The sequence below is a fragment of the Phaenicophaeus curvirostris genome, chromosome 1 (assembly GCF_032191515.1).
Source record: "Phaenicophaeus curvirostris isolate KB17595 chromosome 1, BPBGC_Pcur_1.0, whole genome shotgun sequence".
In the NCBI taxonomy this organism is placed as follows: domain Eukaryota; kingdom Metazoa; phylum Chordata; class Aves; order Cuculiformes; family Cuculidae; genus Phaenicophaeus; species Phaenicophaeus curvirostris.
In genome coordinates, this window is record NC_091392.1 from 15,407,579 (window position 1) to 15,422,761 (window position 15,183).

Genomic DNA, 15,183 nt, shown 5'->3' on the forward strand with positions numbered 1-15,183 from the left:
ATGCTGTACCAGGTACATTAAATTACATTATAGTGGTCAACTGGGTATTTCATGTAGCAGGTACTATCTGTGCATTCAGTTATCTCTGTCTCTTAAAAATGCTTTGGAAAGAAGAATAAAAGAGGTAGTTTACATACGCTGGCAGCCCAGAGGGTCACTGCTGCTCAGCCCATAGTAGTTTGCCTTGCACTTGTCGCAGCGGACACCCTCCACGTTCTCCTTGCAAGAGCACCGACCTGCGACCATTCCCAGAGCAGAATCTGTGTGGCTCTCACACACGCCGTTGTGCAGTGTACCTTCTGGGTCACAGTTGCAGGCTACAGGAATGGTCAAGGAGACATATAAAAAGCATATTTAGATATAAGCATGAAAACAGAATTATAGAGCTGCCAGTAGGCACTAATTCAGGATTCTTGTAAAGATTAGAGACATTGATCCATGCTGGCAGTGTTGGATGCTTTATACTTAATGCACAGCTGCTGATAAGAAATACTATGAGAATGTTTCCAAGATCTGCTTTTTCTCTGGAGGAGTTACAGTGTTCACTTTGGTAGAAATACACCCTTCGCTTTGGGTACAAATAGGCATCAATCATCCACTCCCCACCTTCTCCAGAGTATCTGGGGAGGAGGGGGCCTCCACACTTCTGGGGATGCTCCCCTGAAAGCTGTAGGATTGCAGAGGTATCACACATAAACCACCTCTCCATAGCAGGTCTGAGTTGGCCATGGTTGAATTATTTACCAGAAGCAATGGGTTCAGCATAGGACACTGCCTTTGTAACGCACCTCATTTTTTCCTAAGGCACTACCCATTTCTCACAGCAGAGCAGACATCTACCACACTACTCCCCTGGGTAATCACCCCTTAGCTTCTTAAGTACTTCTCCTGCCTATCAATTATCGTAATTAAATTATACATTGAACATCTTTCCCATCCTGTGTTAATACTGAATTTAACTCATCTTTCAAAATAAGGGCTTTTTTGCCTGAAATACTATTTTCCTTGCCAATGGCAGGTATCTAGCAACTTATTCCTCCCATAAAATTGTAATCTGTAATCGCTGACTATCACAGAAGCAACAGCACTACTACTATTCATATTTATATTGATGTTGTTCAAGAAAGATGATAGTCTTGCTGTATTTTTTTAGCTCAATTTAACAATGACTTGGAATATGCAGCTCTTTTTACAAGGTGGCTAAAGGATATTGTCATACAGCAACTTTGTAAGTAATTTTGGATGTTAGGGGTTTGATAATATTTTTAGAATCATGTGAACATTTAAGCATGAGGGTGTCATAGGGCTCAGAGCAAAGAGAACCAGAACCTCCCTGTTTTGAGTCATTCTTAGAGCAGCTAAAAAAAAGGGAAGCTTACGGAGGCACGCCTGGGGGTCTGAGGTGGCTTTGAGTGGATCCCGGTAAAAGAAAGGTTTGCACTGGTCACAGTGTTGCCCCATGGTGTTGTCCTGACAGTCCTCACAAACTCCACCGCTGACCCCACCGCTGGCCCGGTACACGGCCATGTCAAAGTGGCATCTGGCAGAGTGGCCATTGCAGTTACACCCTGAAACCAAAACAAACAGTGGGGTATTTTGCACCATGACTCCAGCTGTTGTGGTTTTGACACCATTTCAGTCTACCATGAACACAGGGTTGCTTGTACCTGTACGATTTCAGTGTCCCGGCAGGTTACAGCCTCTCAAGCCGTGCATTTTATGACTTTGGGGGAACATTGGAGACTCATGGAAGAACTGGACCCTTCGCTTGGAAGAGTACTCATGCAGGTGAGTGTGTCTGATAACCGGGGAACACTGCTCTATTGAAGAAAGATTGAGCTGAATATTTGTTGCGGATCATAATATGTTATTCCTGTATATCCTACATAATTCATTATTGCGGAAATCAATGATTTACCCTCGTCTAAATTCTTTCATTCACATGAAAGTTCTTATGCATACCAATTCTTTTTCCTCTATTTATTGTTTTTTTCTCTTTGTGAGAAACAAGAACATGAAACAGCTCTCCTTGTACGGCAACACAGCACTGATGGATACAGGAATTTGTCTCTTTTTCTACATGAGGCATGGAAAAGTCTCCACCCCAGAAACCCAGCTATCCCACTACCCATTGAGCTAGGATTGTGCTACGCTCCCCCACCATCTCACCAGTTATTAAAAGAGAAGATAATACATTTGAGTTACTTTTGCAAGCATTATCTTGTGTCCCTTCAGCTGGCCTCCAGGGAGCGTCATTGTAGAAATCTTTACATCTTTCACAAGACAAACCTTCAGTGTTGTGGTGGCAGATACATCTCCCGTGGACCTGAAACGTAGTGAGAACAGAGAGGAGGTAAAGTGACAGGAGAAGCAGGGGAGAAGAGATATCTGCTTGAGATATGCCAGCATGATCAGGCAAATTCAAAGCTCTTTGGCTCCCCCAGCTGACGTAACTCTCTGTAATTTGAGTAAAAGATCTGGAGAATACCTGCAAATTTTAACAAAATAGTTTTAAAATCACTGAGCTACATTTAAAAAAATTACTTACAGAGATATCAAACGAATTTTAAAGCTTTTAAATTCTGTCTCTCTCTTTCCCTACATATCCCTATATTGAGACACATTTTCCAGGAGAAAAAACCTCTTGTTCCCAGAGGGGAAAGAATTCACAATCGTGTTCCTGAATTTTTTAATAATCCATTCTTCATGGTTTAGCTTTGCATTATCAGCTATTCTTTGTGCCAATGCCTCCTCTCCTGCTGCAGAGAGCCTAAGTGCAGCTGGAGTGTGGAATGCACCCAACAAGTGGCCATTCAAGTCTGCACAAACCACAGGCTACTTAGTACATTACATTTGCACCATTACAGCTCTGGTATTTTGCTGCTATTATCAACATGTCTTGTCCCAGTTGCTTTTGAAACACCACACTAGTGCTAACAAAGACACAGCTTCTGAGCAATCCAGCCTAGGGTTTTAAAGGAAGAAGCTGTTTTGAAACTTTTTACGATTTGGAGTTGCAAATGGTGAATCCAATGGTCATCAGAGAACTTCCTTCCTCTCCCTCCCTCCACCTCTTTCTTTCCCCAAAATACCAAGTACTTTGCCCTTGTTGGAGACAATGTTAATGACACACCATCCCAGGCTGATGGAAAACATCTCCCCGCAGATTCTGCACGGGATCACACTGGCTGGCGTGACCGTTGCAAAAGCAGCTGCCCCGCACAACCATCTCATAGAGAGCGTAGTAGTACTTCTCGAAGGGATCACTGTGCCTTCTTCCAAGCAAAGCATCCCCAAGGGTGTGAAGTTTAGTAAAATTGATCCTTAGGTTTGTCAGCGTAATGAGCTCTGAAAGGAAAGAAAAGTAATCAAGAGCCCAAGTTCACTGAAAAATGAGCAGTGTCAGATCTCCAACTTGGATCTGTCATCAAAGAATTCTCCCTCATGGAAAATAATCAGTGAAAATTATCTGATATTGGCCAAGACCAGTAACCTGTATGGTGCCAGGGTACAGACCCACTCCGGGCACGCAGCTGCATAAGAATTAGCACCGTCCTTGGTATGGCTCTGGCTGGGGCCAATCTGTATTTTCCCAGTCAATGTCTTTGTGGGTTCATGTACAGCTCTGGGACTGCTCATCCCAGAAGGAAAGATAGTTCAGCTGGATACATGAGCTCTGCAGAGATGTGCCATTTGACCTCAGACCTAGAGAACAGGATTGTCCCATTTCATTTATTAATGTCTCCCTACGATCTGTCAGTACCTAATATTCAACATCATTGACTTACACCAGCTGAGTTTTTCATCCTTTCAGTGTATAAAACAAGCAACACCAGCAAAGTATCTCTGGAGAACACCTGTCCTGTCCATACCTTGGATATGTGGCACATATGGGTTTTCTATTTCAAAGGTGGGATCCAAAGTTTTTAAAACAACCTGCAAAATAAATTAATACAGCTCTATAGGTCATGGAAGCTATATTTTTTGCATGTAAAGACTGTTTGCTGAGACCCATTAGTTTGCCACTTTACTGATCGCATAAAAAAAAACCACAAAGCTGTGGCCCTGATTCAACAAATGCTCTCCTCTTTTTAGCCTGTCCTTGGATGAGCGAGGCAAAAAGACCCTTTGGTGGATTAATGTGTCAGAAGGAAGGAAAAGCAGTACTGCAGAGTGATGTAGAGATAGGACCTGCCAAAAAGATCAAAGGACAGGCTCCTGCCTACAGTGCTAGAGGCTGATGGAGAGTCAAGGTCTCTTATGAGGGGGACTTCCATGTGAATTTGGAAACCAAGAAAGACTACTTGATGGTTTTGTACCAGATGTTTTATGAACTCATTTGGATGTGAAATTTAGGGCAAAATACAGTGCTTGTCGTTCCCTCTTACTTCAGTGAAGTCAATAAGCACTTCATGTCTTAGAATCTGTGTAAGTGGATCTGATGGATACAGGAGAGACTTCTTTTCCAGAAAAATAGCTATATATGATCTGAACTTATATTAACACAGATATTTGACAGTACCTCGCCTTCGGTGGAAGGCTCGATGTCTGAATATCTTGAATCACAGAAGACATCTCCCACACTTTTTGCTGGACCAGTAGAGATGTTGGGAAAAGAAGTTGCACAGTCCTGTGCAAAATATCTAAACACTTTCCAGGTCTGACCAAAGTCAGTAGAGCGCTCAATCAGCATTGCCGCAGGCCGAAATGTCTGCAAAAAACATTATTTCAAGCATTGCTTAACCAGGCATTGATAAGACATCCCAGAGGTTTTTGCATTGACATTTCTGTTTGGGGAATGCCAACAGCTGGCAATTAAAATTCTGGGTTTAGGAGCCTGCAGGCTCACTACGGGGCTACCATGTTTGCTACACGATTCTCTGAAAAAGCTAGATTATTCTTTTGAACCACTCTTTAGCAAAAGGGAAGGGTAACCTTTCATATAGATACAAGATTCCTAAGTAAAGAAGTTTATCATAACAATGTAGGAATTATGTCGAAAAAAATTTATAACCATCTGGATCAGAATAGATATGCATGAGAAGGCTGAAATAAATTTGAAAAAGCAATTGCTATTCAGAGATGTCCTAAGTTTTTAGGGTTTAATTTTGCAATTGTTTTTTCTGCTTTAATTATCACATTTAGAATCATAGAATCATAGAATAACCAGGTTGGAAGAGACCCACCGGATCATCGAGTCCAATTTATAGAAAATAGAACCAGAAGGCCCACAAAGAGGAAGCTGTTCAGTCTATCCTCCTCCCCTAAGGCAGGATCAACTATAACTTAACCATACTTGACAGTTGTTTATCTAACCTATTCTTACAAACCTCTAAAGATGCAGCTTTCACTGCCTCTCTAAGCAATTTATTCCTGTGGTTAGGCAATTTGTGTATAACTTTACATAAATCCTCTGGTAAAAGTGGTACCTTAAAAGTCAGGATAAGATGGCTGAACTGGAATAAAGTTTCTAGGTCCAATCTAATGCTGACATGGTCAATACCTGAAAAGAGAATGAAAATGAAGTGAAGAGCACAATACCTATGGTGGAGGGGTTGCTGAGATAGCTTTCCCGTGGGGAATTTGAAGATGCCTTTTCCAGCACAGCAGCTAGGCTGTTTAGGGCATCCCCCGTGCACAAATCCAGCGTGTGGCTGGATGACTGTCACAGAGACAGTGATGTGCTGCCTTTCTGGCACCAGCACCAGCAATGGCACCTGTCACTGAGACTGCAGAAGGTGATTAAAGGTCCTGTTTAGATCATTCAGACTGTAAGTGATGGTGATGGTTGAGGTTCTGGGCTTATGCCTTCACGTGTTCAGTTGGATTTTTTAAAATCCATCAAAGTACTTTTCTTATTTTTAAAAATAAAATGAAACCTCATAAAAATATGAAGTTTTCTTAACTCTAAACAGATCTGTTAAACTGTTCTATACTGTCAAACCTGAAACTTGTCAAGAGCAGGGCTATCACATCTTTCAAAATTGCAACAAGTATGGGAAAATTCACACAGTCTCTCTAGAGAGCTGTAGGAGCTCAGCTGAAAGCCCCACCATTCACACCTGCATGCAGCATCTCAGGGTTTCTGCTGACCAGACTGTGACTGAGACCTCATTGCAGAAGAAAGATGGGGAGAGCAAGAAAAGATCCTCTCACTGCTGGCCCACAGCTTTGTTGACACTGATGTCCAAAACTGGTAAAAATTCCTTTCTAAACTCCATGAAAAAGCAAGGTTTATGAATTTTATTTGGATATCCAAAATATCTTATCTTGATTCTTCTATGCCTGAATTTCCAATGAGTCAAATATTTTTTACATATTCACTATATGTCAAATAAAGCAGAGTAGATGCTATTCCTCCTATGACACCTTCACCAAGAAGCTGTAAGTATATGTAAATTTATACCAGTGAAGAACTACTACAGAGAACCATTATTACTACGTGGCAATAAGGGTGTTGATAGCTAGGCTTCATTTAATTATGTCCTAAAGTATTTGTGCTTTATGCTGCAAACACTACATTCATTAAGTGTCTATTCTTGGTTTATGAGTCTGTTGTTACACATCCATAGCCAAATGCACCTTTTTGGCACAAATCACATTTCTCTGAAAAGCAGACACTGAGAAAAATAAGTGGCCACTGTGTACAAAAGAGCACTGCTGCGGGTCCTCTGGCCAGCTCTTGATGATACCGTGCTTAAAACGCATCTGTAGAAAAGCAGAATTTCTGAAATCCTGTATTGTTGCAAATAAATAGGTTTAAATCATTACTGAATCAAAGCATGGATGCAGTTTTGTCTCATCTGTTCATGAAGGCCATGTGAATAAAGCTCACAGTAACATTTTGCAGTAATATTTTCTCAAAGAAACTTACCGTTTTCTGACTGCCACCACTTTTTTTTCCTATCAGGCTCAAAAGTTGTGATAACATTTTCAATCATGTGACTGTTGTGCTGTGTATATGGATTATATGGGTATCTGGAATCACAGAGAAAGCACTTCTGTTCAGCCTAGAAAAGAAAATGAGCAGGATAAAAGATCAATTTAATTTCTTCTCTGCAGATCCAGTGGACGTACACGTATTTATGCCATTGCAATACTAGAGACTGTCATGTTGCTTTGGGTGCCTTTGCTTTTGATCACTCAGGTTTTCATGTATAAGGGATAAGCCCAAGAAAATCATCATAAGTACAAACCACATGTAGAGTAAACGTTGGCCTCAGTTTGCCCCAGGTGCACTACAAACAATATACTTTTTCAGTTGCTCAGTAAAACCAAAGAAATAAGCTTTTCAAGGTGTTTGTTTTGCAAATTTTTCTTGGGAGAAATTTATGTTTTAAAACTTGAGCTTTTATTCCTGTCTCATAAAGGCTATAGAAACTTCCAGCCAGCATGCAGCAAGGAAGCAGAGGGGATGCAAGGGAGGACTGGATCTTTCAAGATCTGAAGAAGCCTGAAGAGGAACATTCACTAAATAATTTATGCATTTTATTCCCTCTCTTTTGCATGTTTCCTAGCAGCTTGGAAACCTAGCCAGGAGTACAAATGGAAAGCAAGGCTGGCTCCAGTGACAATGTAAGTAGGTGGTTTGGACTGACACCATCACCCCGACCACTGTCAGTATCTTTTGCAGGCATAGGGAAACTGGAAAAGTTTAGAAACTGTGCAAAGGAGGAAAATCAGGAGGTCAATAGGATGAAAGGGTCTTGTTTGGAAATGTAACAAGACAAAGGTGGCAGCGATAAGCAAATAGCACAGTGCTGAATGAAAGGCTTCTGTCTGCAAAATGACTTTGAAAGTGAGGGTAAGGAGCTCCTATTTAGGTTGACAACAGGGGAACTGAGTGGGAAACATAAGGAGAGGTGACAAGGTTAACACGATGTGCTGGGAGACGGCCCACACTGATCCATGCAGACAAGCCCAAGCAGCATGTGTTTGCAGTCAGCAGTGCTGTTGGGAAGCACATGGCAGTGGCTGCACTGGGGGATGCCGGGGGTTGGCAGGGGTGGCTGTGCTGTGCAGATGGACTCTACAAGATTTGGGCAGAGCCTGAGTGCAAGGACTCCAGGGAAAGCCAAAGCAGAAGGTGATGCCCAAGCTCTGTGCCTGGCTGGCAGGAATGCTGGCAGGGAGAAGGAAAGATGACACAGCATCCCAGAGGGAGCTGAAGGAGAAGGCACAGGTCTGGTGCCCTTGGCTGGAAAGCTGGCAAGGATGCTGCTGAAAACAAGAAGTGGAAGTCAGTGGCAGGAGCTGGACTAGAAATGACCCAGAAAGGGATGGGGAGAAAGGCACCCTGCCCACACTCTTGGGATATGCAGAGAAGTATTAGGAATTGTTTGGACATCTTTGTATTAAGAAATCACCTGGAAATTATTCACATTTAAATAAATGAAGAGATATTGATTTATAGTTACAGTACAAATAATGTGGTTTAAACACTACAATCAATATTATATTATTAATATTATATTCAATTATTCTGTACCATGGTTGACAAATCTACACATGCACAGTTTAGAATACAAGACAGAAATACAAAAAATACTCTTTAATCTCATGTAACAAAGCTCTGTTAAGGAGAGCTCAGGTTATCGAAGTATTCAGCAGGGCTGTGCACACCTACTCTCTGGTTTATGTAGACACGTACAATATGAGACTCAGTCAACCTGTGTTTAAGGTTTCTCCATAAAAAACTTTGTGCCCCTAAGCACAAGCGCATGCATGTCCACATAAGGCAAGTCTGGCAGATCCCATTTGCCTCTGAAGTGTGCAGCTTTACATTCTCCTCAATACTGAATCCTCTTTCTTTTCCTTTCAAAAAGTGTAATTATTAAATCAAGTCATAGGGCTAAAAATCACTGAACCTACATTTAGAAGCAATAACATGCATTGAAGACTGAAAATTATTCACAGAGCTTCTTTTCAAACACAAAGCAGTTGGACTGTATTTTTCTTTTTTCAATCTGAGTTTTCAAAAAGACATCACAACTGAGTGCTGGCTCTTGGCAGCTCACCACATTGACTAACACAAAATTTTACAAGTAAGATCTGCTCTCCTCATGATGACTGACACAGGTCATCAGGAGGGTAACTTTGTGAGGAAACACTTGGCTTTGCAAGATGCAAAGCGTCCTGGCTTGCCTCCAGCAAGGCATTCAAGAACATCTCGTGAGATACAGAATCAAGTTGAGTGGGGCTCTCTGATATACCTTGGGTGACACACTAAAGACAGCTGGTACAGCAGATCACATTGCCAGAGCAGAAGCCTCTATCTCTCAAGCTCTGCAAAGCATCAGAATTGGTAGCTCTCATCCTCTTTAGAAGCCAGTCACTGGGGGTCACGATATGTTGAAGCAGCATTAAATCACAGGGATTATTGCAGAACAGCTGTTCCTTTTCAAGAGTCTGTATTTACACAATTCAGAGGATAAGTACAGACAACTGAAAACATTAATTTTTTACTGTTCTTTGATCTCTTCTTAAAAAGAGGAATGAAAAAGGCAGTTATCCAGCTAAGGGCCAGAAATACAGTGTCTCTGATATGTCTCTTTGTGCCTGTCTACAAAGCAGTGCAAAGACAGCGAGTTAGTGCCCAGGATCCACTTGTTCAAACAACATGGGGAAAACCCACGAAGGGTGAAGAGTGGCTCATAGGCTCTTTTGGAAGAGGAAAGAGGTGTTTAAATTTTTCAGAAAATCACAGTTGCAATGAGTAACTTGGAGCAGTGCTTGGTGCTGTGTCAGCACGGCAGAGGTTTGCACTGTTAATGTGTCACAGTGTTTTGCCAGAAGGTCATAAACTGTAATTATTTTCAAATGCTTATAAATTAAGCTGTGTTTTATTAACTTCCTCTTCAGCCTACAGCTGGTATTTAGTGAAAACATTTCTATTTGCAGCAATTTATTAGTTCAGTGTGGCCAAGTCTTCCAGGACGTGCAACAGGGGTTACCAGACCATGGCTCTTGCACATCCACTTGTCCCCTACACATCTCATCACTGCAGCCAGGGAGCGAGAGGGATCCTTCTGACCACCCACATTTTGGATCTGCCTACCCACTCACGTGGTCAAAGACCGGACTGGCCGTGGTTTTCTGCTTTTATCAACATCAATCGAATTCCAGATGAAAAGACATGAGAGGACATGGTATGAATCGCTTAACAAGCTGCCTCAGATCTCAGCACTTCATGGGACACGTCCTCCAGTGAAGGCCCCTTGAAACAGTGCCTACAGCCTGCAGGATGGCACTGCTCTTGCTAAGCACTCATATACACAAATTGTGGTCTTCACCCCTGAGGCACGGGCTGGAAAAAGACTTGCAGAGCAAAGCTCCTTGAGAAATCCCTGTGCTCATTTGCATCTCATGGATGTTTCTCCCTCCTGAGAAACTACACATCACTGTGGAGGCTGTTTGCTGCCAAACCCTCCATATGTGCTGCAATAAGTCATAGCCTTCCACCAGACTGATGTCACACTGTCTGATGATCATTCAGACAAGACCAACAGAGACTTCCTAGTTTGGGAAATTTACTTTTACAAATGAGAATTTTGTCAGTGAGCAGGGTTCACTTTGTTGAAAAAAGAAAGAGCAAACCTACCTCCAGGTAGCCTATAATGCAGTACTTCTGAGGGATGTTCATTCCACAGGTGGATGAGGCTGTTAATTGCTTGCTGCGACCCAGGAGGAGGTCCCCAACGGCCGGGTGGCAGGACCCAGCATCACAGTCATCCTGTGCATGCTGAAGTCTTATCAGCACTGAGTGCAAAAGAAGATCAAAGAACAATTAAATTGTTTTCTATATCCAGCAGTATTCACCATAAAAAAATCTGTTGCACCCTAACATCAGCAGAAAACTGAATTATCCTTTACATGGTTACTGATGCAAGCAGGGAAAGACTAATCGCGAGGACTCTGGGAAGGCAATATGCCCCTTTGGGATGACATCCTACAAGGGAAGTGATTCTGCCCCTCTATTCCTCTCTTGTGAGGCCTCACCTGGAGCACTGTGTCCAGTTCTGGAATCTCCAACATAAGAAGGAGGGCTACAAAGATGATCAGAGGGCTGGAGCTCCCAGGACAGGCTAGGAGAGTTGGGATTGTTCAGCCTGGAGAAGAGAAGGCTCCAAGGAGACCGTACAGAGACCTTCCAGTACCTGACGGGGCTACAAGAAAGCTGGGGAGGGACTGTTTGCAAAGGCTTGTAGTGACAGGACTAGGGGCAATGGGAATAAATTGGAGAGGGGGAGATTTAGACTAGGTATAAGGAGGAAATTCTTCACAATGAGGGTGGTGAGGCACTGGAACATGTTGCCCACGGAAGCTGTGGCTGCCCCATCCCTGGAAGAGTTCAAGGCCAGTTTGGATGGGGCCTTGAGCAGCCTGATCTAGTGGGAGGTGTCCCTGCCCACAGCAAGGGGTTGGAACTAGATGATTTTTAAGGTACTTTCCAACACTAACCATTCTATGATTCTATGATTCTATGAACCTCCTGGTCTGGTCCCAGAACTCTCTGTTCAGATCCCATGATTAATAATTAAACAGAACAATTCTGAATTCTCTAAATAATTTCAGGATCTTTTGTTTTATTTTGCCTGAAACAACATTAAATATTTTCCCCATTATGTTAAGACTTCTCTTACAGGGCTTGTCCTTTCAAACAAGTTCTGTCCTGAAACTCTGAACAGGAATGGTTACCTTGGAGGCTTCATCTGTTCAGCTTTACTTGGCTCAACTTGTTATAAATATAAGTATGGTTAAAAAACCCACAATCAATACATGAAGATCCCACAGAACACTAGAAACAGTAATGCAATGACAGCAGTAAATACACAGTATTTTGAAGCCAGGTTTCAGTCTATGGCTCAGCTGTACTTCAGATGATGAATTATGCTTGACTCTCCAGGCATAAAGCAACACTTAAGTTTGGTTAGTCTGCTCTCCTTTATTAGTCGTTAGCAGATTGCTCTTTTCAGGACACAATTCAGACTCAATTACAACATGTATTGTTTCTTTATACTTAAAGGTTCCATATCACTCATAGCTCCTAGGCAGAAGAGTGGGGAATAAAGACTCACTGTCACGTGTATTAATACTGTATTTAAAAGAAGCACTCTAACAAAATCTGGGAGAGACATGTAAATATTTCAAAACTGGCTTGAGTAACTGTACTTACTGAGGTATAACAGGATGGCCAGCTCCAGCTTCATGCCTCCGTCATGAAACTCAAACTGGTGCCACTGCAAAAGAAGAATGGATGGGCCAACATGTGCTCTGCTTCACCAAGACACTTCTTGCATATGGGTTTACTCAGAGCTAGCCTTTACTAAACTGATAAAGCCATAATAAAAAATTAAAGGTTAAAAGGAAACCCTAACTTTGATTTTGTTCTAGCAAAAATTTCTCCTGACAATTTTCAGCACTGAAACTAGGATGAGAGCAGATGGACGCTTCACAAGTGTTTCAGAGAAGACTGTAAAAACATATTCACGCTTAGTATAAAGTAAAACCAGAATGCTCTCAGCAAAAATGTTGTTGCATTCAAACATAAGCTATTCAATCCTGACAAGAGTCAGCAGGGCTATTTGCAGAGTTCTAACGCCTTCTCTGGAGGTTCTTATTTCTTGCATTGACTTAAAACAATAACTGAGGTCCTAATGAAGATGCCACCAAGAAATGCCTGAGGCCAGCTGCTATGAATTTTGGCAGACAAGATTATAACCACATCTTTAAGTGTGGTGAGGAAAAACAGGTAACCTCAGTATCGACACAAAAGACTTGTACAAGGGAACCTCACCATGAACCCAGGGGAGGTTAATTGTGGTATTTACTTTACATCCTTCCTTTTCCTACTTACCTGGAAGAAAGACTTGCCAATACAAAATCTCTGTTGGAAAAAGAGAAGGCAGCCATGGATATAAAAGACAACCCAGCACCCTGCAACCAAGCAGACGTCCCAAATTTCAGCCTGCTCCCCACCTTTGTGCCTTCCAGCAATTTGTTCATCTGTAGGCACCAGTGGGGTCAGCATACCCTGATGCAGCTCCAGCTGCTGGGGCATCCACGCTGCAGCTTCCTCCTTGTTCCTCACCTTCATACAGCTATCACTGTACTGAATGAGCTAAGTTTAAATACTCCCTCCCAGAGAAAGGGAACAAAGCAAAGGCATCAATTTGATGTTACAGGCTTCAAGTAGGCTTGGTATGCACAGCTTTATACAGCACATGACACAACAACCATGCCTACATAGCTATTTCAACAACCACAAGTAGAGAATATTATCAAAGGCCACCAGCCTTTCGTGTTTCTCCATCCACTCTCACCTGCCACAACCTCAGAGAGTATGGAGTGTGAAGGGAGAGGATGCAGAGAGCATCAGTGCAGCTGTGCCTGGCTCCCTGGCTACAGAGAGCGCCGGCAGCAGAGCCAGTGTCCAAGGTAAAACCAAGCAGACATTTTTCTGCTGAGTTGGACTTTAAATTTTATACCCTGTCAGAAGAATGGACAGACAGATGATGACTTAAGCTGCAACCACTGTGACAGCCCTGTAGTGAAATATGGGTATCCAAGGCAAGAGTAATCTTGGTAATAATACATCCCAGTCCTTGCCCTGCTAACACAGTGATGTTCAAGTTCAATACCAGTGACACTGTTAAAACATGACTCACATTGCCAGAGAAAAAAGGATCAGAAAATCCCAACATACTTTAGTTCTGTGCTTAGTAGGAAAATTAAATACTGAAGAGGTCTTACCTGGGTTTCAGACAGTCAAGTGTTTCAGCTGGAAATGAGCACAGCCGACTGAGGGAAAGAAGCAAAGGCAATACCTGTGTGCTTCAGCTGGAGAAGACAGCGCATCCCCTGAGGCACAGAGGTAGAGGTGAGAATGAGACCCAGCCTGCAACCTGCCAAAGGGATTGATTTGTGATTTCTGATTCTGCTGGGGCTTCTGGCATTAGCAAATATGTGCAGTGAAAGAAAATTGTGACAGGTTAAGTTCGCAGAAGAAAAAGTTCGTGCAACTGAAAAGAGAAGGCTGGGATTCTTAAAGTGCTGGCAAACAACTCTTTAATAGTTGTTTAATTGGTCTCTTTTGGAACCAAATATCGAAGTCTTTACATCTACTTACCATCAGCTTTCTGGTCTCACTTCTTTATCTGAAAATGGGATAGACAGGACAACTCCTCTTAGTAGGGGTGTAAATGGTTTGGAAGGGCTGATTTGGGGGTTTGAGGTGACTGCAAACACGCTTACCTGGAGGCTGTGATTGCATCCTATGTAGGTGTATTGAGCCAGCTTCAAATCAGCTCAAACTCTGGATCACTGCCAGGAGTGCTAGGGTTTTTCTTCGCTTTAAAGCTAAAGACAACACAGCTTTGCATTTCAACACAAGCTTTGCCTGTGACTGCCCACAGCATGGAGCAGGACGGTGTGCAGCATACAGCACAGTCATGGGAAATGCTGAGATGGAGCAGCCCCAGACTGGCGTCCACCAACTCACACACAGAACTGGCCACTGGTTTTTGATGTCTTTGTTCAAACCTATGGCACTTTGATCCCAGTTTCAGAACGGTAGGTTGTCTTCGGTACACATTTTTAGTTGTAATACATTTGTTATCAGTTCTCTTCTGAATGCTTGTAGGGCTTAAGTCATGATTATCTTGTGAAGTATCACCACATCCTCAAACAGAAGGTTTTCTACATGTGCAAAATGTGTTGTATGAAATAATCATCACTTTTCTTTTGGTAGGTCCTGTTCTTTCAGAAAAAAAAAAAAAGTTCTTTAATTCTATTGCAATGCTTAGCACTAAGTGTCCTCTGCCATTACCATGACTGCTCACTCTAGCAGAAGTAATTAATATACTCACATTTTTTGAAATTATTTTCCTCAAGTGCATGTGGAAATTACTTGTGGGAGACTTTTTTCAGGCTAATTTAATCTACATTTGGTTTGTATTCATGCATGAGTAATTATTGTACAGACGGATTCTATTTAGTGGATTTCAATATCAAGAAATAAAAGACAAAATTATATAGTAAGATATTAATTTTACTTGTTATGCATAGGCATTATGTAAAGTGGTCTCTGAAAAAGTGACAGAACTGAATAAAGTATTATTATGATGCTGCTAAATTATACAACTGTTGATGTTTTATTAGCATACTTGCTTGGGAATTCAGATT

General features: G+C 42.1%; 1 protein-coding gene across 1 annotated transcript in view; it reads right to left on the reverse strand.

Annotated features, from left to right (window-relative positions):
- Window positions 1-12,241, reverse strand: part of LAMB4 (laminin subunit beta 4) — a 41,745-nt gene extending 29,504 nt beyond the window's left edge. Inside the window, exons 1-10 of the mRNA XM_069883129.1 lie at window positions 12,176-12,241; window positions 10,601-10,758; window positions 6,875-7,010; window positions 5,430-5,503; window positions 4,523-4,711; window positions 3,873-3,936; window positions 3,134-3,348; window positions 2,206-2,326; window positions 1,380-1,568; window positions 138-317 (exon numbers count right to left, since the gene is read on the reverse strand). Of these exons, the coding sequence (XP_069739230.1) occupies window positions 138-317; window positions 1,380-1,568; window positions 2,206-2,326; window positions 3,134-3,348; window positions 3,873-3,936; window positions 4,523-4,711; window positions 5,430-5,503; window positions 6,875-7,010; window positions 10,601-10,758; window positions 12,176-12,209 (1,360 nt within the window). The 5' untranslated portion in view covers window positions 12,210-12,241. The remainder of the gene's footprint in view (window positions 1-137; window positions 318-1,379; window positions 1,569-2,205; window positions 2,327-3,133; window positions 3,349-3,872; window positions 3,937-4,522; window positions 4,712-5,429; window positions 5,504-6,874; window positions 7,011-10,600; window positions 10,759-12,175) is intronic.
- Between the last annotated feature and the right edge of the window lie 2,942 nt (window positions 12,242-15,183).